Here is a 20,884-nt window from a genome sequence, read left to right on the forward strand (position 1 = left end):
TGTCCAATGTGTTTTTGTGTTATTCCGATCAATGATTGCTAAAAGAGTGAGTCAAGAAAATGTGGAGGCGTAATGCATAGCAGGGGCAAAGGCAAGTAGCATCCTAGCAGGCGTTCATATTCCCATTGCAAACTATAGGTACAGATATAATTGAGGAGAAGGAGATGGCTGTACAGTTAATGCTTTCTGTTGCTGAGCATGAACCAAAATGAGCTGGATGGGTGGGATAGCTGCTCAAAATGGTTATAATAAGCACAGCCTTATGATGCTGCGCTGCTGAACGTTTGTATTCATTTTAAGCCTGGAATGGTTAGTAGATAATCAACAGAATAATCACTTTAAAATATTTTGATATACTGAAAATATCCCTTCATTAGTTGAAAATATATTTTATCTTTCCTCCCCCCCTCCTTATTTTTATACAATAGCAACTTGACAAGTACCATCTTATAAGAGGCATTCCCTCTTTGGAAAATTGTCCAAAGTTGTGGGGGAGGTCTCTATTGACATGACAAAGGGCCTTCTCTGGGAATGAGCTTGTAGAAACTTAACACATGCTTTCTATCTCCACTGTGCAGCTCTATTCTGATATCTGCCCTAGGACATGTAAAAACTTCCAGTATTTGTGTTCAGGGGAGAAAAAGAAGTCTATGTCTGGGCTTCCACTCACTTACCGTGATTCTATCTTTCACCGACTTGTAAAAAATGGATGGATACAAGGAGGAGGTGGGTATTGAAACCTGTTTATACAATAAAGACACAATGCAACTTTCTTGTCTTACTTGACATGTATAATTGCATTTGCACTCATCAGAGTGCTTTGAGATGGTACAAGTATTGATACCAATCTTCCCATTCCCGTGGCTCTCCAGGTGTCATTGGGACTACATCCTCCTTCATCCTTAACTATTGGCCATGGGGACTGGGGTGATGGGAGATGTCACAACACCTGGAGGGTAACAAGTTGAGGAAGACTGATTAATGCATTCTCATTACAAGATAAAAAGCCTTTCTCTCCCCGCCCCCCCTTAGCCCTCTCTCCCAAAGGCTTGCAAACAAATCACTCTGGCAATTTGTTGCAAGTATGAGCAGGGATCCATAAATGGAGGGCTCCTACCAGTGTGGGCTTCCCCATTCACTTGGACTGAGCCAGTTGCTTTGTAAACCCACTCCTTTGTATGCACAGTTTTGGTCCTTCCACTGAAGATAATGGAGCCAGTGTGCATGAGAGGATTTGGGTAAGTGTGAAAAACAACGGCCAGGCATTGATTACCTGTCATGCTGCTATTTCTCAGCCAAAACCCCAACTATTTGACAATATTTTAAGAGAAATTAGGGAATTAAGTGGGAAGAGAAGATCATCATATTGAGGGTGTTGTGCAGATTTCATTGTATAGGAGCCTTTGGGGCAGATAGAACCAAACCTAAAAATAGTGTCAATTCAACACAAACTTGCATGAGTGTAGAGATCTCTGCTGAAAGCAATCATTAATCATACTGTTTGCCACTCCTATCAGATACTCTCATGAAATTATATTTAATAAGGTGACATTTGGAAGTTTCACGCTCTTTTTCTAATACAGAAAAGGTAATTTCACAACCTTCGTTTTTCTCAATTAATATACAGACATAAGGGGAGGAAGAGGGACTGGAGGCGAGTCAATTTATGGACCTTTTTTTGAAGGTAGGAGCATGTTCTTCAAATGTCCTGGTGACAACAACTAGGAGGCATAATCTATGCTGAATATATTGTCTGAATGCAAAATGTACAAGCGTAATAGACAATGGGATTCAATGAAGCACAAAATGCATGTTTTTCAAATACCTGCTGGAAATTAGTTAAATTGACAGAGTGATTTTCTGTATGAGGTTTAAAGTGGCTTTTGCTTCCATCAGATGTGTAGTGCAGATGCAAAAACTACATTAACAAGAATGTCAGCTTGCATTACAAGTGCTGACTTTCTCTTCCTCACAATGATCAAATGTTTGCGTGCAGAAGATACTCAAAGGCAGCTTAAGGCTCATGTGTAAAAAGGCCTGTTGTATCTTGATTGCTGGCAATTTATCATTTTGGCAGCCATATGCCTGAAAAATCCAAACTAGAATGAGTGTGAGGAAATGAATAGCTGCAAATTTAAGTGAACTTGTAGATATGCTGCTGAACAGAGTGAAACTTAATCCTGGAGAAAGTGTTTAGCAAAAGACTGAATAATATTTTTTATGGTCAATGCAGAAATGCTGTTAAAAGTGGCACATTCTTTCTCTGAGGGCATGTTGTGATTTTTCTTGCCCCACTCTACAACACTGGTTGCCACTGAGTGTGGAATCAGATAAACTTGCAACATAATAGAATAAGGCTTGGTACGTATTATGGGGATGCGGGAAGAAACCTAACATGGATATTGGTTGGGACAGGTTATGCACACTATGCAGCTCTAACTTTTACACCTAAAAAGTTCATAACTATTTCAGGTTGTTCAGCTGATAGCTTAGTGTGCACTGGGGCAAATGGATGAGGAAGATGGAGGATGTGAATGAGTAGAAAGAACACTGCCACCATTTATAAACTGTTTCCTAGATGAAAGTTTTGCAGTTCTCCATGACAAGAGAGGTGTTCTGGGAATGGCCAACAAAGGACGCCACAGCAATGCATCTCAGTTCTACATCACACTACAGCCAGCACCCTACTTGAATGAGAAATATGTGGCTTTTGGGTATGTTTAAGAGCTCTGCAGTATATCTCAAGAGCAATGTTGGAGTTAAAATATGGAGGAGGCAGTACTGCTTAATTGGCTAGATGCAGTATCTATATTGGTACAGCATGACAGCAGTGACTAGACTTGAAAATAATTGGAATAGCTTCCTAGTACTTACCTAGCTTTCCCCCTCTACTTTAGACAGCTGATCGAGGGCTCAGAAGTTCTCCGGGAACTGGAAGCAGTGGAAACATTCAACGAGAGGCCAGTTGTAGAATGTAAAATTGTTAACTGTGGAGTATTTCAGCCATAGCCATGGATGTTAGATATATTTTGTTTTACTGTAATGCATGACAGTGTTGTTTTCTGAACATAGGATTTACTTCTGTTAATTTTTTTGAGGGGTTTAAATATAAAAGCATTTTTTCCACTTTGAAAAAAGAAAAGAAAAACATGTGTCCTTTTCCATGCCAAATAGTTTCATTGCCAAAACAGCCTTATACTTGAGACTACAGGATCTTGGGAACCTAATGTACTGTAATGTATTAATGTGACCACTATGCAGAGAGCTCTCTTAAGTGCACCCAGGGAGCTACATGTGTGCATCAAGACTCCAGTCTTGTTTTCTTTAAGCAGCAGCCTCCCAGTTCTGGACCATACACTGCTTGTGAAACTCTTCTCAAAAGCTAAGAGCCACGATTCCTAGTACCCTCAACAAACTACAGTTCCCAGGATTCACTGGGGTAAGCCATGCACTTTAAATGTATTTTTTTGGGGAGGAGTAACAATTTATTGGCCAATCAGGTCAGCAAATTCTGTTTAGCTTTTCCACCTTAAATTTATAGGTTTCATTTCCCCTTACAATTCAGTGTTCTGGGCTGAACGTTTGACCATCCTTGTCAGAACAACTTAAAACAAAACAAAAAATACTTTTGTAACCAAAACCAACACAAAACTGGTGAAACAGTTCCATTCCGTTATAGGCTGCTTGCCTAGTAAGCAACATAATGCTGCAAATTTTGAATGCAACTCGGATCCTTCCAGAGTGTGATTGTAGCTCAGGCGGTCTGTTGCCATTCTTAATGTTTGTTTCTTATTCCCCACCCCACCCCCTTTTTTGCCTTAATTAAATTAAACCCTTCGGAAAAACACAGGACAATAGTAATTATTCAACTGAAATAGTAAAACTGGGTGAATTGTGACATCCGACCTGTGATATGGCTAATGAATGAGGGAGCTACTTTGTATAAAGGTGAACATAGATTAAAGAAAGAATCTGCAGTGGTTAGTCCTATGACCTGTTATAGCTGACAAAAGAAACTGCTCACCATATGTTTGCTGAAGGCTAACTGCCTGATTTATAGCCCAGTTAAGAGTACGGGTTTTATGCATTCTGTGGCAAAACACTTGATCAGGTTGGTCTCGTGATATCATTTGATAAAACAGAGGTCAAGATAACAGAGAGACTGAGAAACCATACTAAATGAGTGAGATATAAGGGAGTGTAGAATACTGAAAGAATAAATTGAGATTCTGAAAACAGTGATTTCTACAGACTGCGCTGCCCAGAAAAATTATGCCAGCACACAGCAGCTTAGGCTCACCATATCTGAAGGGCACTTCATATCAAAGGGGGGGTGGGTAGGACTATCACTGCTCAGTAACGTATTTAACTCATGGTGGGTGGATAGCTATCAAGCTATGAGATATGACACTGAGTCAGACCATTGGTCTATTTTGCTAGGTATTGTCTACCTGGGAGGCAGGCTTTTTTTCTCAGCTCAGCAAGCACTGAGGACAAGCCAGGGACCATACCGGGAAACTTTATGGAAAATGTGTTCTCTCCCACTGACATTTTCCCAGTCAAAATTCACCTCCCAAGCTGTTTTCTCTCTATGTCTTTTCTCTCATAAGGAAGCAAGCAACTGGGCCAGGAAAAATAGCTCAGTGGGAACGGAGCAGGCCTGCCTAATGGCCCTTCTGGTTTAGTACTCATGACTGCAGGTTCCTGTGACTGCTTTTCTTTTAAAATGAAATGCCAGGACAAAAATGCATACTACTCTGCATCCTGCACAGTTTGGCTAAATTTATAATGGATGCTTTAGTTGAGATTCCTGCATTGCAGGGGGTTGGACTAGATGACCCTCTGGGCCCCTTACAATTCTACAATTCTAATATACTAATGCATGACTTTTCCACTGGTTGACTGCATTATATAGACAAACATACTTCGCTTGAGATTTGGAAGTCTTCTTCACCCAGCTTCTTATACTGAGGGGATCCAGCTAGTGTTTACTGTTAAGTGTCTGATCTTCAGATTCCCACACCATCCCTCTTCTCCTCTGGCATTTTGTTTCTGAAAGTAATTAACTACACTACAGTTTAATCTTAGTAACTTCAATTGATCATTTATTCTACCATGATCTCTATTTGGGATGATCTTAAACCCGCACTTATAACAATTATGTATACCCCATCCTGTTTCTTTAAGGCACAAGAAAGTTTAAATACAGTCAGAACATGGTAAGAAAGAGACATCAATTGCACTCTGTTTCTCATTTGTATTTCACGGACATAATTTTGGGAGCCAGTGTGTCTTAGCTGGCTCATCTACAGACTTTGAAAGAGGTTGAAAAGGCACTTTATTTTTTTACTCCAGTTGACATTTTAAGGGAATTTTTGATGCTAAAGCTATGTAGCTATCAGAAAGACTCATAAAATATTCTCCTAGGAAGTGACAGTGTGTCCTTTTATTCAGTAAATGGATATCCCTAAGAAAAATGGTTAAACAGTAATTGGTACTGTCTTTCTTCAGTCAGCTGAAATGAAACAGATGCATACTTAATAAGAGGCTCACTGCATATATTTTTCTGGTGTAAGCTATAATGTTCTTGGCCATTCTCCTCTTGCTTTGGCTGTGCATCCTGTGTTTGTAATGGGGATCCATTTAACAAAGAATGACAAGAATCCGCTCTCATTTTCCAGTGTTTTATCACAACAGTCCTGTGGGTGAAGGCTGCATTAAATGCAGCCTTGAAGGAACAGGAGGTACAAGTGCAGCATGCTTCTTGTCACTTCACATCTCCATGTTGTCTGACAATTTTATTTATCTGGACATTTAGAACCTTCCTTTCTGTGAGAAAATCAAGTAGGTTCATTGCACAAGACCTAATAAGTTATTTCACAATCTGAATTTTCCAGTATGTGACTGAATCCCACCTGAAAATAGTGAATATAGAAGCACCCCAAATTTCATACTTGCACCTTGCAAAAGATTAGTAGTAGTGAGCTGTGCACAATATGTTTACTTCTCTGCTATTACTGATACTCTCATTGAGGAATGTCAGTATTCCTGGAACACTATTTGCAAGCTGCTCCATAGGTCAATTTCCACTTAAAAAGAATAATCAGCCAGGAAAGTGGTGCTGTAACTGGAATCGACATTCTTTCTATCATCTTACAATTTTAAGTGCATACACCGCCTTTCCGTACACCGTTGTCCCTGGCCTTGTACAGTGGTACCTCGGGTTAAGTACTTAATTCATTCTGGAGGTCCGTTCTTAACCTGAAGCACCACTTTAGCTAATGGGGCCTCCTGCTGCTGCCGCACCGCCAGAGTACGATTTCTGTTCTCAACCTGAAGCAAAGTTCTTAACCTAAAGCACTATTTCTGTGTTAGCAGAGTATGTAACCTGAAGTGTATGTAACCTGAGGTACCACTGTATCTGGATTGAAGTTTTGCTTCAGTCACACAGAGTTCATTTAAGATGTTTTGCTGCCCTAAGCAGATGAACTGCATGGTCCAATTGGTGTGACCAGGGCTTCCTGGTAATGTCACACAGGAACCTGGCCATCATGTGTGGCCGCCAGGAGCAGCCCGAGCCTTGTGCCTTGATATCCTCTGCATATAAGCATTGCAGTACTGTATTACAAAGCGTGCACCTATATGCAACACTGGAACATCAGAGAAACTGCTTGGTTTCTTAGTCTGCCCAGTCAGCTCTCCTGTTAAAGAATGACTTCAAGTCCTTGGTTGTTAGTCTGTTTTTAACGAGATATTTTACATTGTTGTGACTCGCCCTGGGACCTTGCAGCGAAGGGCAAGTAACCTAATACAACAATAATTTTAGGCTCAGGACTTAATGCATTGTCTTCAACGTCTCTGCTTTTAGGTGATATTGTGCAGCTCGCCTGCATTTGGTGGGCAGCGGGGCTTCCGCTCATTCTACTGAGTGGAGTTTAAGGCCCTGCCATCACTACTGCCCGTCTGGTTTTTGCGGCTTGCTAAACGCAAAGCGTATTTCTGACGCTGCCCAAGGTCAAAAACTACCAGTTAATAATTTCACATTGAGATTTAATCGCTTTTCTCCTATCACAAAGCTATTTTAAGTGATCCCAACTCCAAAGATCAATATTGATCTTTTAACGACACCCGCGTCTACAAAGCAACCCATGATCTAATTTTCGCACGAATTGAGACATCAAGCGACAAGCGAGCGGACGTCGAAGCAGCCACGCCCGCTCTGTCGGGATCTTTCCACGCCATTCGAGGTTTCGGTCACGTGACGAGGAAGCGGCTCTTTCCCTCGAGGGCCGTTCCATTGCAGCAGGCGGGGGGGGGGTGTGCGCTGCTTGAAGGGGTTTACGCGTCGACGAGACCATCTCTTATTACGCAGGGAGCTGAGAGAGAAGAGAAAGAGAGACAGAGCGCGCGCGCGCTTGCCTCAATCCACGCGTCAAACGGTTCGCGCGGGCCGCCCAACGGCCGCGTCACGTGACTGCAGACTTCGACCGGCCGGGAAGCGGAGCGGGTTGCGCGAGCTGAGGGCTGAGCCGCTTTTCCCGTCGTTGTTTCTTCTTCCTTTCCTCGTGGGGCTTCCCCTCGCTTACTTCGCCGAGAGACGCCATGAGCTGCTTCAGCCGCCTTCGCTGGGCTGCCCTAGGCTGGGCGCTGCTCCTGCTGGTGGTCGCCTCTTGCCTCACGTCCGCGTTGGCCGCGGCCGAAGAGGAGGAAGGTGAGGAGACGGGGCGGGCGGGCGGCGCAGGGCTTCGGGGGCGAAAAGGCTCCTTGCGTCGCTGCGAAGCCTTGAAAGCGAAGCGGGGGGAACACGGGGGGCCCGAAGGCTGCCAGATAGCCGCCCTGGCCTTGACGGAGCGGCGCTAGACGGGGCTCGTAGTGCAGCCCCTCCTCGAAGAAAGCAGCCCCGAGGGCGGAGGGAATGAAGAGAGGGGGGAGGTGGTCTTGTTACGGGTTGCCAAGGGGCGGAGGCGAGGCGGGGGGGGGGCAGAGCGCACCTCCGGCACCGACCCCCCCTTTACTCTTTTGAAGGCATGCAGACCCCCCCCCGCCAACGTGGAATTCCCCTCCCCCCCTCGCTCCCCACGTGGCAAACAGTTGATTTCGGTCCGAAAACGGCCGAGGGGTTGAAATGGTTAAACATGGCACGCAGCTGCTGAGGGGCGAACATGGCCCCGCCGCGGCTGCAGTTCAGTTCAAGCATCGCGGTTCTTCCGCGTCAGGGGCGACTCTAGCCCTAGTTTATTGGGGCGGGGGCGGCTTCTGCGTCCCCTTCTCTTCCCTCCGAGAGAGGCATCGGCAGGCAGGAAGAATGCGGGGAGGCAGGATTCGCGGCGTTGAGGAGCTCGGGTCGTGGGAAAGGGTCCGCCCACCGCCAGACCTGAGGCTCAGGAGAGTTGCCTTCTCGTCGCTTGTAAGAGAAACGAAACTGTGGTGGTGGGGATGAAGGCGGCGGAGGGCCACTGGCAGCTGCCCTGCTCGGTCTGGTTTCGGATTGTGTTGCTTCCGTGTTCGCTGCGCTCCGCCTCCCCCTCTGAAAAGTTTACGAACCTTCGAGCCGAGACAATGCAGCAACGTTGCCCTCTCTCTTCGTATATTTATCCTGTAGTGACGCACGATCTGTATATCAGTTATGAGTTAACGCAAGGGATGAAGTGCAAGGATTTATTGTTCAAAAGCCCTAATTCTTTACAGCGTAGGAGCTATTTTGAGAGAGGTTGCAAGCGTCTAATCGGCAATCTGACCTCTATTTTCAGGGAGATAACACAAGTATTTATTTGTTTTTCTCCTTGCCTTTATATCATCATGGTTGTTACGATGGCACCATCAACTTTCATGGCACTGGGCAGTATATAAGAGGTTTTGTCTAAATTAACAGGATGAAAGCTATAAACAGAAAAAAGTACTTTGGTTCTCTTATTTTAAAGCTGTGTTCATTTGTTTGTCTTTGCAACTGCACAACTGATGGAGGCAAGTAAGTTGGGAGAAGGCCTTGAGGGAAAAGATTTCCACCCTCCAAGGATTCCCCTGCTGATGTGTTTTAACAGCTGCTTTTGCGATGAATGTCTGTAGAAGCTGCTATTAGGATGAGTCTATATTTCTTTTAATCAATTGCATTAAAGGTTTTCAACCTAATATACCATAAAATTCCAAACTAAAGTAAAGAGAAAAATGAAAGAATGTATCAAACAGAAAGAAACTAAATACAAAATTAAAGTAAGATAATCTTCATAAAACATAAAATTATAATCTATGTAGCCCTTGGTCACCATTTTAACTTAACCTTCACACATTCTCCCACCATGAGAAAAGCCATTCAGACCTGCCTCATAGAGGCCCTATCCTTTCTGTCAGCTCCCTGTACAGGATGAGTCTAGATTTTTTTCTCCCCAAAAATAAATTACCTCACTGGAGTTTTCTGAATTGTTGACATTCATTTCTGCTCACTTATTCACACATTACATAGCATGCAAACCCATCTTTTAAAACCTATTGAAAACTGTTTGACTAGAATGGACCTGAAGGACATAGAGCTGAGTTGGCTGAACTGATGCTAGATATCTTGTGCATACTTCTAACAGATAAACCCACATTATTATCTATTAAATTTGTATACTGCCCTTCATCAGAAGGTCATGGGGGGTTCACAACATAAAAATACAAAATGAGAACACAAAATACATAATAAAAACAAACCAATAACTCCCTCCCACAAACACATTTCAAATTCTGTAGAATGTTTATCAGTTGAAAGTGGTTGGTGGTGGTGCTAGTATCATTCACCTGTTTTGATTTAACTAAATGAGAAAATAAAGTGGAAATGGAGGAATGAAATAGTTTTATTTACTAATATTGACTTAGAACTCTTAATTTGGGCATTCAAAGAAGTTATTCCTACGAATTCCATCTTAAACTACCAATTGCTTATTTTGAGTTAGATAACATTTTAGGATACTTCATCTTTGGCGTGTTAGCTTGCAGGTTCACTCTGGAGGCCCTTCTTTGAGGAATATTTCACACATCATTGTTCTTCTGTATAATTAATGCACATAATTAACTCGTTTATAAATATGTATTTAATGCAGTATGCCACTAAAGTACAGCTTTTCAAAGGTGTGGCTTCTGATATTATAGTGTATTTTGCAATGTTTATGCTCTCCTCATAAAACTAGAGTGGAAAACTTCAAATAGTTGATTATATGCTGGACTCTACGAGCTCCTTCCTTGCCCACTAGCAATAGTTTCAGAAGAGGGGAAAGGTCATACTTTAATTCTCAAAGCAGATATCTCATTGCAGTAGTTTACATATTGCTTGGCACTGGTGGGGCTTCAATTGGAGTATGAAATTAAAACTAGAATTGTTTCCAAAACATGGCACACAAACTCATTTCAATATATGTGCTTAATGGAATTAAAGCAAAGCTGGCCAAGCCTATTGCTAGGAAATAGGAGGGAAGATTTGTAAGACATAGCTACCAGGGCGGTCAGCATTGACCAGGGCTCCTTCCTGTGCCTAAACACAGTGACTGAAACCTATTTGTAGCTCTGTGCAAAGGCCTGAAGGCAGTTTGTGTTATTATTTCATTTATGAATTGCTTTCCATAAAAATCTCAAAGAGGAAAGCAATTTCAGGTCTGGTACAAATGCAGAGTGTAGTATTTTAGGCACCGATAAGCTAAAATAATAGGTCTAATACAGCATTCATAACAATCTTTGGAATTTAGGACTTACCATCACTGTCATTGTGAAAGGTCTATAATATAGCATCTCGGAACTGCTCCTTTTGACAAAGGACACTTGCAAGCAAGAGGTAGTGAGGCCAGAAGTAGCCTCCATTTATTGGTGCTGTTGCAGACCACCACCACCAACACATAGGAGCCAAAAAGCTAGCCTTCTGGTTTTCTATAAAGTTAGGTCATCCTCAAATAATTATTCAATAAACGATCATTTTCTATGGCATGCAGCTCTAATTGTGAATCACGTTGCTCTACAGATGTTGCCAGTGTACACCTCCCATCAATCTGACCATTTGCCATGCAAGCTGGGGCTGATGGGAGATAATGTCTGGAGGGTCCCACCCACTCTGACTTACTGCTACGTTCAAAATCAGACTCATGGTTTGTCTCCCTTAGACAAACCATAAGCAGTAAGCCAAGAACAAACATTAGTTACAGTTTGTATTAATGATGGACATTACAGACTTGGTAAGCTAAAATACAGTAAATTAAACAAACAAAAAATGTAGGAAGCATATTGCTAAAAACATTAAGACAAGTAACAAACATTTGTTTACACAAATAAGAAAGAGCCATGGAGGTAATTGGGCTGTTCAGCAATGAAGAAATGGTAAAGGAAGACAGGAAGTTTACATAAAAACTGAATGAATATTTTGTGTTGTCCACACTGCAAAACTAACTCAACTAGAAGTAACCAGAAATGAATGTCTAGGGTCCTTTCTCCTTGGTTACAGGTGTTAATTTTTCATTTGAAAATAAAAAACAATTACTTTATAGTGCTTTTGTTTATTCACATTTAGCACGCTTCTGTACCTCAGGGGTGCCATAGAATGTTCATAAATTGTAGTGACCTTTTGAAATTGTGATCTATCAACTGTCTAAAAATGCACTCTTCCTTTTTAGCTGGCTGTGAAAAACATACCAACTGTAGTTCCTGCATTAGCAGTACTGACAAGTCTGAAATAAACTGCACCTGGATTTTCTGCAACGGTAAATGGAATTATTTTGAATTGTAATACCTAAGAGTAGTTAAGTATGATTGCTTTTTTTTGCTTAATAGTGGTTGGCACTTACTGAGGTGTGAAACCTGGACTTATCATTTTTGAGCCAAACTGCATGCTAATAAGCCCACCTTCTGTTGACACTGCCACACTCAGAAGCTGTCTTCAGTTGAGGAAAAAGATGCATATCTGTGTAGTTTGTCCTTTGGGCTGTAAGCTGGGGTTCAGACTTTTTATTTGGGGAAGGGAGATTTTCTGATCAAGCGACACTATCACTGTGGGAAGTGGGGCAGCGTACACAGTGGAGTAAAAAACTGCAACCAGAGAAAGCCATGGGTGTTGAGAAAATGAGGTGGGGAAAAGTAGGAGGGTTTGAGGCTGAAATATCAGGGAGTTGAGGAGGCACAGGGCTGCTGGGTCTTGAAACTTGAACCTGGCAGCTGCTGTTTGTTTAAAGTTGCATGGAAGGTTTTGTCAATTGGGGCTTTTACTACTGCTGCCGTACAGCGCCTTATAACCCTAAGGCATGGGTCGGCAAACTAGGGGCCGGATCCAGCCCAATTGCCTACTGGATCTGGCTCACGGACTGTCTGGGAATCAGCGTGGGGATTCTTATTGTTTGGACTGCGCCATTCCCCCGCAACACACACATCGCGGCGGCGGCACCTCCTCCCTCCCTCCTCCTGGTCTTCTCCTGCCTAGAGGAAGGGGGCTGGGCTTTGTTGAGCCGCTGTTGGCTGAGCACCATTTTAAGCAGCCCCTCTCCGGAGCCAGCCCTTTCGCACCACTCATTGTCTCTCTGCTGCTGCCAGCTTCTGCCACTTGCAGGGCACAGGTAAGCAGCCACCAGGGCTCGTCCGGTGCTGTGGAGAGGGGAGGGGAGAATTGGGGGGGATTTCCCCCCCCAAAAAATATAGTCCAGCCCCCCACAAGGTCTGAGGGACAGTGGACCAGCTCCCTGCGAAAAAAGTTTGCTGACCCCTGCCCTAAGGGGTCAATGAGGACCAAGAAGCAGGAGCATGATAAATTTCTTTTGAATTTTACATACTGACCAGCTCATTTCTCAGCTTCTGGTTTTTCTTTGGTGTGGGTATACTCTGCTTGGTGAAATACAGTCAAATCTCGGTTCCCAAGCACCTCTGTTTGCGAATGTTTTGGCTCCCGAATGCTGAAAACCCGGAAGTAAATACTCTGGTTTTCAAACATTTTTCGGAAACTGAATGTCCAACGATGCTTCCACTTGAGTGCAGGAAGCTATTGCAACCAATCAGAAGCTGCGCCTCTGTTGTCGAACGTTTCAGAAGCTGAACAGGCTTCTGGAACAAATTACGTTCAACAACTGAGGTTTGACTAGTAGGTCTACCTTTCGCCGGCCTGTGAAAATCTAAGGTCTTGAAACATTTGGTTACTTATAGGCCCTGTTATATATATGTATGGGGTTGTGTGTAAGTAAACAGGGTTTTCCCCAAGTTTTCCAAGTAGCAGCGCACTAACTTTACACCGTAGCTCACAAAAATAAGTTCCACTGTGTATACAGATTTTACCTACATGTTTATTTTTAGTGAAACCAATGCCCTTATGTATAGAATTTTTGACCAGGCGCAGAATTGTATTGTGGAGCTTTTCAGAGATTAAGGGACAAACATAATCTTTGTGACGCTTCTTAATTTTCCAGAGTTCTGGAACTCTCAGTATATTGGTTAGTTAACTGCTCTGTGCTAAAATAACACCTCTGCTAAATGTTAATGTAATGAGCACCACAAGTGAAGCTAATTTAGCAGCTGTATAGCTTTTCTAGGACAATGAAGATAAATGTTTCTAATGGAAACTTGTAGCCAAAGTATTGCATTGAATGTTTCACTCTTGGAAAACTAAACTGAGAATTCTTCCTCAATCTTCTTTTTCTGTAAGATTCTTTGTCCTACTGTACAAATGCAACGGAAAGTGATAACTGTACGTCTACTTCTAGAAATGAAACTTGTTCAGGTAAATATTTACTACTACACTTGTGATGTAAAACCAATTCGTTGTTTAGGATCCATGCAGTTGGGAATGTTAAAGTCTCCAAAGCTGGGGTTGCCAGTGCAGCACTTGCAGGCGCACATACATCCAATGAAACCTTCATTGACTTCCACAGCATCCCCATTTCCTCTTCTATTGGGTTTATTACCCCTCCTCCACCATAATTAGATTTCAAAATTTGGTCTTAATAGAAAGCTTTTCTCAAGCCTCATTATTGTGGGAGTATATGTGGATGATCATCCTGGAGAATGTTGCTGGGGAGGGAAATTAAAGCCTCCGCTCTCTAGCTGCACATTCCAGGAAGAGCCGTTTCCCCACTCCTAAATTAGGTGGGGCGGGGATGGAAGCTAAAACACCTTTTTCAAGCTGTATTGCTGGTAGAACATACGTGTGTGGGACTCACTGCTCCATAAATGTTGATGATCCCTGACCCAAGGCCACAGGAGAGGTTATTATTGCTGCTGCACAGATCTGCCACACCTGGGACAATGGAAGAAGTTAGGTAAAAGACCCAGTGGAAGAGCAGGGTAGGAGGTGTAGAGGTTTTTAAACATGGGTTTCTTGGATGTAATCTGGCAAATTACCTTTTATTTAATTATTCCCCCACCAGTATTGAATAATTAGCACTTGAACGGATAGCAGAAGCTATTTTCTGTCCCTATGGTAAAACAGTTGGGGAAGTGTAATTTCACTTAGGTTGTTTGGGAATATCTTCAGACAGGAGTAACTATTGCATGCCACCAACAATATTGAGCAGTTCTTGTCTGTTGCAAGAACTGGACAGCTGTCAAAACAGTGGGATGCCACGTGTAGCTAGAGCCGCTGTTTTTAAGACCAGTGGGCACACTTTAAATATTGAGAGAATTCTTTGGTTGACAAGGCACAGTCATTGTTTCTTCCCAGCGTCCCGCTTCATGTTTACCAGGGGAAGTCAGTGATGTTCTGCTGGTCCTGATTATGGAGATACAGTAGTTGAAGACACAAAACCCTTTCCCCACTCGATGCCATTCATAAACCAAAGCTTAGGTTGTAGTAAGGCCCATTATACACAAAGAGACTTAATTGTGAAGTAGACATGTATATTATTGTACTGTTAGTGTGAATTCTTAATGAGTGCCTGGCTATCAGAAGATACGTCTTAAAAACATGTGATTGTGCAGTAGTATGTGCAGAAAATAATTTATGGGTGGGTACCTAATCTCATAGGCACCTGTGGGGATGCAGGTGGCGCTGTGGGTTAAAGCCTCAGCGCCTAGGACTTGCCGATCGAAAGGTCGGCGGTTCGAATCCCTGCGGCGGGGTGCGCTCCTGCTGCTCGGTCCCAGCGCCTGCCAACCTAGCAGTTCGAAAGCACCTCCGGGTGCAAGTAGATAAATAGGGACCGCTTACCAGCGGGAAGGTAAACGGCGTTTCCGTGTGCGGCTCTGGCTCGCCAGAGCAGCGATGTCACGCTGGCCACGTGACCCGGAAGTGTCTCCGGACAGCGCTGGCCCCTGGCCTCTTAAGTGAGATGGGCACACAACCCCAGAGTCTGTCAAGACTGGCCCGTACGGGCAGGGGTACCTTTACCTTTACCTAATCTCAGAAGAATTCACCACAGTAAAGATGTAAGCTGAAGGGCGAAAGTCAACGTTTGGGGCCAGTTACAATTGTAATTGTATGATCTGTTCTCCATCACAGCCTCAGATGTATCTTGGGAGCAGAGGTGGCTATTGATAATATTAGTACCTCTTATAGCATAATCCACATCTCCTTGGAATTAAGAGCTATTGAATTCAATGGAGCTTATTCACATGTAAATGGAGTTAAGATTGTAGCCTCAGTGTTTAAATATTCTGTTTTCTGCTTCATACTTTCATGTGTTTTTTAGCTCCTCCTAAGCCTACCACAGTTGCACCTACCACAGCCAACACTTCTACCCCAGGTAACAAAGTTTTGTGCATTAATAAGTAAACAAGTATAAAGGTTTCACCTGTAATAGGGTTTCCAGGATTACTCTGTGAAAATCAGAAATGGGAGCTCATGTTTTTATACAGTTTCTTGAAATGGCTTAATCACTATAAAGGACAGGCAAGTAGTAGTAGTAGTAGTAGTAGTAGTAGTAGTAGTAGTAGTATATTATTTATACTCTGCCCGTCTCTTTCCCCAGCCACTCTGGGCATCTTCCAACACAATATTAAAATACAGTAATGCATCAAACATTAAAAGCGTCCTTAAACAGGGCTGTCTTTAGATGTCGTCTAAAAGGCTGGTAGTTGTTGTTCTCTTTGACATCTGGTGGGAGGGCGGGTGCCACTACCGAGAAGACCCTCTGCCTGGTTCCCTGTAACTTGGCTTCTCACAGTGAGGGAACTGCCCGAAGGCCCTCGGTGCTGGACCTCAGTGTCTGGGTAGAACGATGGGGGTGGAGATGCTCCTTCAGATACCAGTACTATGAGTTGCAGGCCAGAATACTGATAATTTCCTGTCCTTTACTGAATTGTCTTTGATCACTAAGGTAGATGATACAATTTATTGATGGGAGAAAAACCTGTCTTGAGAATTCATGTTAGTGAAGAGCATGTAGTAGAATTAGCCAAGAAAAAATTTGAATGCACAGGGGAGTGACTACATGTACACTTCCTCTACATGCATACTTCCATGTTTCTTTTATTCTCTTCTGGAATGTCAAGAATCAACATTATTGTATATATGGCAGGCGGTTCCTGGGATCTGTGCTTAAAATGATTTCTACTTGTCTGGTTTTGTTAATTGTCCACTTTGTTGGGGACTTAGCTTCTTACATAACCTCAGTAATGTTTTCCCTAATGTGTTTAATTTTTGATTCTTGAATTATATTGTATAGATTTCAGATACGGTAATCTCATAATTTGAAAAAAAATGCCTTCAAAATGGAGGAAATGACTTTTTAAAACTACCAATTTTTCTATCCATGCATAAATATTTTTCATTTATAATTATTACTGTGAAATGCATCTATCAGTGCCTTTGTTCTGCAATCATTTGCTCAACTTGTAAGATTAAAATAGTTATTTAAAGCTGGTTCCAAGATGTGGTATTTTCTTTGAAACAGGTCCTACACATAACGCAACTGCACCAGCCAAACCTACTTCTGCCAGACCTACTGCTTCTAATAGTACAATAGTTACACCTGCTGCTAGCAACGCAACTTCTACACCAGGTAATATTTGATTTATAGCAAGATTAAAATCAGTCATGTCACAGAGACATTAGCATCTCTCTCGCATGCACATACATATAGCTCTCAATCATGTGCACTCAAAGCATACTTGTGCATGAATGCAGACATATTCAGAAAAACCCCTCCGTTGGTGAAGGAAGTGCCTCTTGTTTAAAAATAATAATCCAAAATAATATTATTTTTGTTGGGGGGGATCCAAGTGGTAGGAATCAATGACATTAGGGCCACCAACCTGGTGCTCGGTGGTGATCCATGCATTAAAGAGTAGCTTTCTAAATTTGCACAGCCTATCACTAGTAACTCTACTTCTTTCATTTGACAGGCTCAGCTTCTCCCCAACCAACTTCCAAACCATCTCCACACAAATCCACCTTTGATGCTGCCAGTTTCATTGGTGGTATCGTCCTAGTGCTGGGACTGCAAGCAGTAATATTCTTTCTCTACAAATTTTGCAAGTCCAAAGAACAAAACTATCATACCCTCTAGAATACGTTGCTTTTAAGTGGACTTTACAAGGTCAACATTTGTGGTTAGCTGCACCAAAATATCTTTATTCCTTATAGAAGACAGCAATTCAAAATACTCTTATTCTTCAAGACTTTTTTTAAAAAAGAAAATGTTTTTGCAACATGCTTGGAAGAAGGTTGTATGAATCATGTTTTGCTCTGCAAGAATACTTGCAATATTGTGCATGAATCCTCATTGGCTGTCTGAAATTTCTTTAGTGGCTGCTGCTGTGAAACCGTTTCTTTTATCTGACATGCCAAATGTAGACTTTAATTGTAACTGTATTCATTGGCAGCAGTGTTCTTGATAGATAACTTTATGATTGCAATTGATAAGTTAGCCTTAAATGCAGTGCCCCCTACATTATTATTATAATTATTATTATTACTATTAAAATGTGAATTCCTGGTGACTTGGCATAAAACACTATTTGTGTGAAAACTGGCTTTTTATAGTGTACTGCTAGGAGATTGGGGCAAATTTCTAGAACTATGTTTTTTTCCTTAAGGATTATGGAAGCCCATATTTTTCTATACTTGGTGTCAGAAGGATAATTGTTTTCTAATGTAAGCGTAAGCAGCCATAGGAAGAATGATAGTCAAAGAATGCTAGTTCCTTGGTGCATAAGGAAGAAAGACCAGTGCCTTAATGAGTAGGCTGCAAACTGAAATGTTTGTGCCATTTTATTTATTTGAGGTACAGTGAATGTCATTCCACTTGCAGCAATTTCATTCTAGTAGACGCATGAACTTGGGCATTATTTATATATACTTGTCTTTATATAAGTTTTTGTGAAGACAGATGTGGAAAGAAAACAGTGTAAGCAATCTCCATATACTGTTCCTAAAGCCATGTGTCTCTAGCCTTCAAAACACTTGCCTTGGAAAGTTATGTTCTATTGACATGCTTTACATTTCAGAGCAGTAGTTTCAGCAGACACCTTTTGTGATTGCAATTCGTGGATATTACAAACCTACCATAATTCTGTATGGATTTGAGAGAATATTTGCTCTTATATCAATGCAGTTTCCTTCCTTAGTTTCATAAAACACAGTCAGTCATGGTGGAAGTAGGCAGCCCGAGCACTTGGAGCTATGTAAGTTTTTGATAATTGTCAAAATAGACTGCTAATCCTTGTTTTGCAGGTTATATGGCAAGCATAGTTTAAATGCTAGAAATGCAACGTTAAGTGATGCTTTTGGATTAGCTCTATTGCTTGCTTGATTTTAAGCTGCTGATGATAAGTCTGGGTTTATGGCTTATTGCAAAATTTTACTGCATTTTAATTGCTCAACTTCTCTAACCCTTGTAGCTAATAGTATTCACTTCAATAATGTTGCATAGAAAGCCTATTCATAATAATACTTAGCAAACAGTACTGTAACTTTCAGGCAACTGCACTCCTAAAAGACAATCAGCTCAGGTGTATGAAATGGTAAATTGATCAGCCAATTTTCAGCAAGCAACACATCTGTAGTAGGTGATATTTAATGGCCTTAAGCTATATAGTCCATTGTTTAACATAATTCCCCATCTCTTTTAGCTTCATAAATTTAGATAAAATATCTGAATATATTCTAAACTTTAAGCATAAATAAATGCACTTCTAAACGGTGACAGTTTAAAAAAAGCCTCTTTGCACTCTAAAGCTGTAATAAGCTTATGCTTAGTGGTGAGACTTAGAAATTATTTCTAGTTAGTGTTGCTTCCTTACTGGCTCTTGAATGGCTACGTCTTGTAGCAGAAGATTTCAAGACTAACAGTGCAACTTGCAGTTCCAGAATTGAAATTGGAGCCAATTTTATTACTGAGCCAAGAGTAAGTGCTGTTTAAAACACCACTAAACAGTCATGTATTCTGTGCTGATGTTAACATTATGAATCTTTCAAGTGCCTTACATTTTATTACTGTCAGCTACATGTCTGTTGAAGGAATGTGGGGAGAGGAATTTTAGTCAGTAGTCTTGCCCCATTGCCAGCAATTGTTCTTTTCCAATGACTTTAGGAAATTCAGGTCTCACTGCTACTCTTCAGGAAGTCTGCATTTTCTACTTGGTTGGGGTATAGATGTGTACCAGGTCTTTAAGACATTTCTAATATCTTCATGCAGTGGCATATTTGATTTTCTAGACCCAAGCTTTATCACTAACTTACCAAACCTTGGCTAAGACTGTGAGGGTGAGCCCTCTTACCTTCTATAGCTAGATCAGTGACAGTTGTTATTTTTCTGGTAGTGACATTAACCTGACTACGTACAAATTAGGTAAACTAATAGATTTTCACAGCTTCTGTCTGCTTTTTGGAGTATATGCATAGGGTTTTGGTTTTTTTTAACCACCCCTGTCTGTGAAATAGATTTTTAAGGCAGTGAATTGTGACTTCCAAGCTCTTAATACAGATTTTCCCTAAAATTTAACACCTGCAAGTATGTTGCATCTAGAATGGAATGTTATAGACATTACTGTACTGCATATGTGTGTTGTCTTCATTGGAAGAAAATGCAAACTACTTAATCACAAAACCAAAATAAATCATTTATTAAACTGTTTCTGTTCGTCTGTCCATCTTTTTCTCCTCCCAAAAAAATCCAGCTTGTTCTGGGCCATAAAAAGCAATGTGTGTTGTACATGGCCTCTCCATTTGCCAAAGTATATTTCAAGTGGTGAGGATTGTTGGGTGATCCAGCAGATCTCTCATTTAAAGCTCTTTGTCAAAGACAAAAATAAAATGGGAAGTATACAGGTGTAGCTTGTCATACTATGAAATGATTTTATAAAAACACAAATCAGCTACATAATTGCTTTGCAGAATTTGGTCAAAGTCATGCAAATGCACCATGGCCAGCCAGATAAGCTTGTTGCCATAAACACATAATATTGTGACAGTGCATTCCTTATATATTTGTTTGAATAAAGGCTTTCAGTTGCCTGTGCTGACTCTGCTGCTAGCTTCATCCAGTTAATAACCTCACGTCGTCAGATTTTTGGCAGTAGAGAATCTGGTGGGAAAGTGGCTTATTAAAAGTTATGGATAACTATAAGCAAACATATCATTTTTGAGCATGACCAGAGTTCTCAAGCAAGACTGCTTTGTACTTTATCATGGAATCAAACCAGCAAGTAACTCTTCAAAGAAGCAGTAGAAGCTTATTTTTCAGATGTCTTCTGTCCACAAAACTGCACAGGTGACATAGAAGAGTTTTCTGTAAGAGCTGGCAAGAGAACATCTATCACGCTATTTCTCCGCCCACAAGGTACCTTTAAATATAAATAAAAACTGTTGTAATTCTCATCTGTTTCACCTTGAATAGTAAAAATTTCATTCATGGGGGGGGGGGTAGATGGCTTCTCTTAACTGCTGTGGGCCAAAAGTTTATTGTACAGGAGGAATTCCCTGAGAAGCATGAATGAAGAGTTAATCTAA

At 41.6% G+C, this 20,884-nt stretch overlaps 2 protein-coding genes across 6 annotated transcripts in view; one reads left to right on the top strand and one right to left on the bottom strand.

Moving 5' to 3' along the window:
- Nucleotides 1-7,254: 7,254 nt before the first annotated feature.
- Nucleotides 7,255-20,009, top strand: CD164 (CD164 molecule). The gene is made up of 6 exons (XM_081905291.1): nt 7,255-7,711; nt 11,634-11,720; nt 13,643-13,717; nt 15,624-15,677; nt 16,827-16,934; nt 17,278-20,009. The coding sequence occupies exons 1-6, from the start codon at nt 7,603-7,605 to the stop codon at nt 17,439-17,441; spliced, it is 597 nt and encodes a 198-aa protein (XP_081761417.1). The 5' UTR covers nt 7,255-7,602; the 3' UTR covers nt 17,442-20,009.
- The window catches only part of LOC309366602 (uncharacterized protein), a 59,048-nt gene continuing 58,134 nt past the window's right edge, over nt 19,971-20,884 (bottom strand). For 4 of the 5 annotated variants that reach the window (XM_081905287.1, XM_081905285.1, XM_081905286.1 and 1 more), the window contains exon 49: nt 19,971-20,718. In XM_081905287.1, coding sequence (XP_081761413.1) covers nt 20,608-20,718 — 111 coding nt within the window. In that variant the 3' untranslated portion in view covers nt 19,971-20,607. The remainder of the gene's footprint in view (nt 20,719-20,884) is intronic. The other variant, XM_081905288.1, reaches the window with a different exon arrangement.

This window comes from Podarcis melisellensis, assembly GCF_964234715.1.
Source record: "Podarcis melisellensis genome assembly, chromosome: 3".
Lineage (NCBI taxonomy): Eukaryota > Metazoa > Chordata > Lepidosauria > Squamata > Lacertidae > Podarcis > Podarcis melisellensis.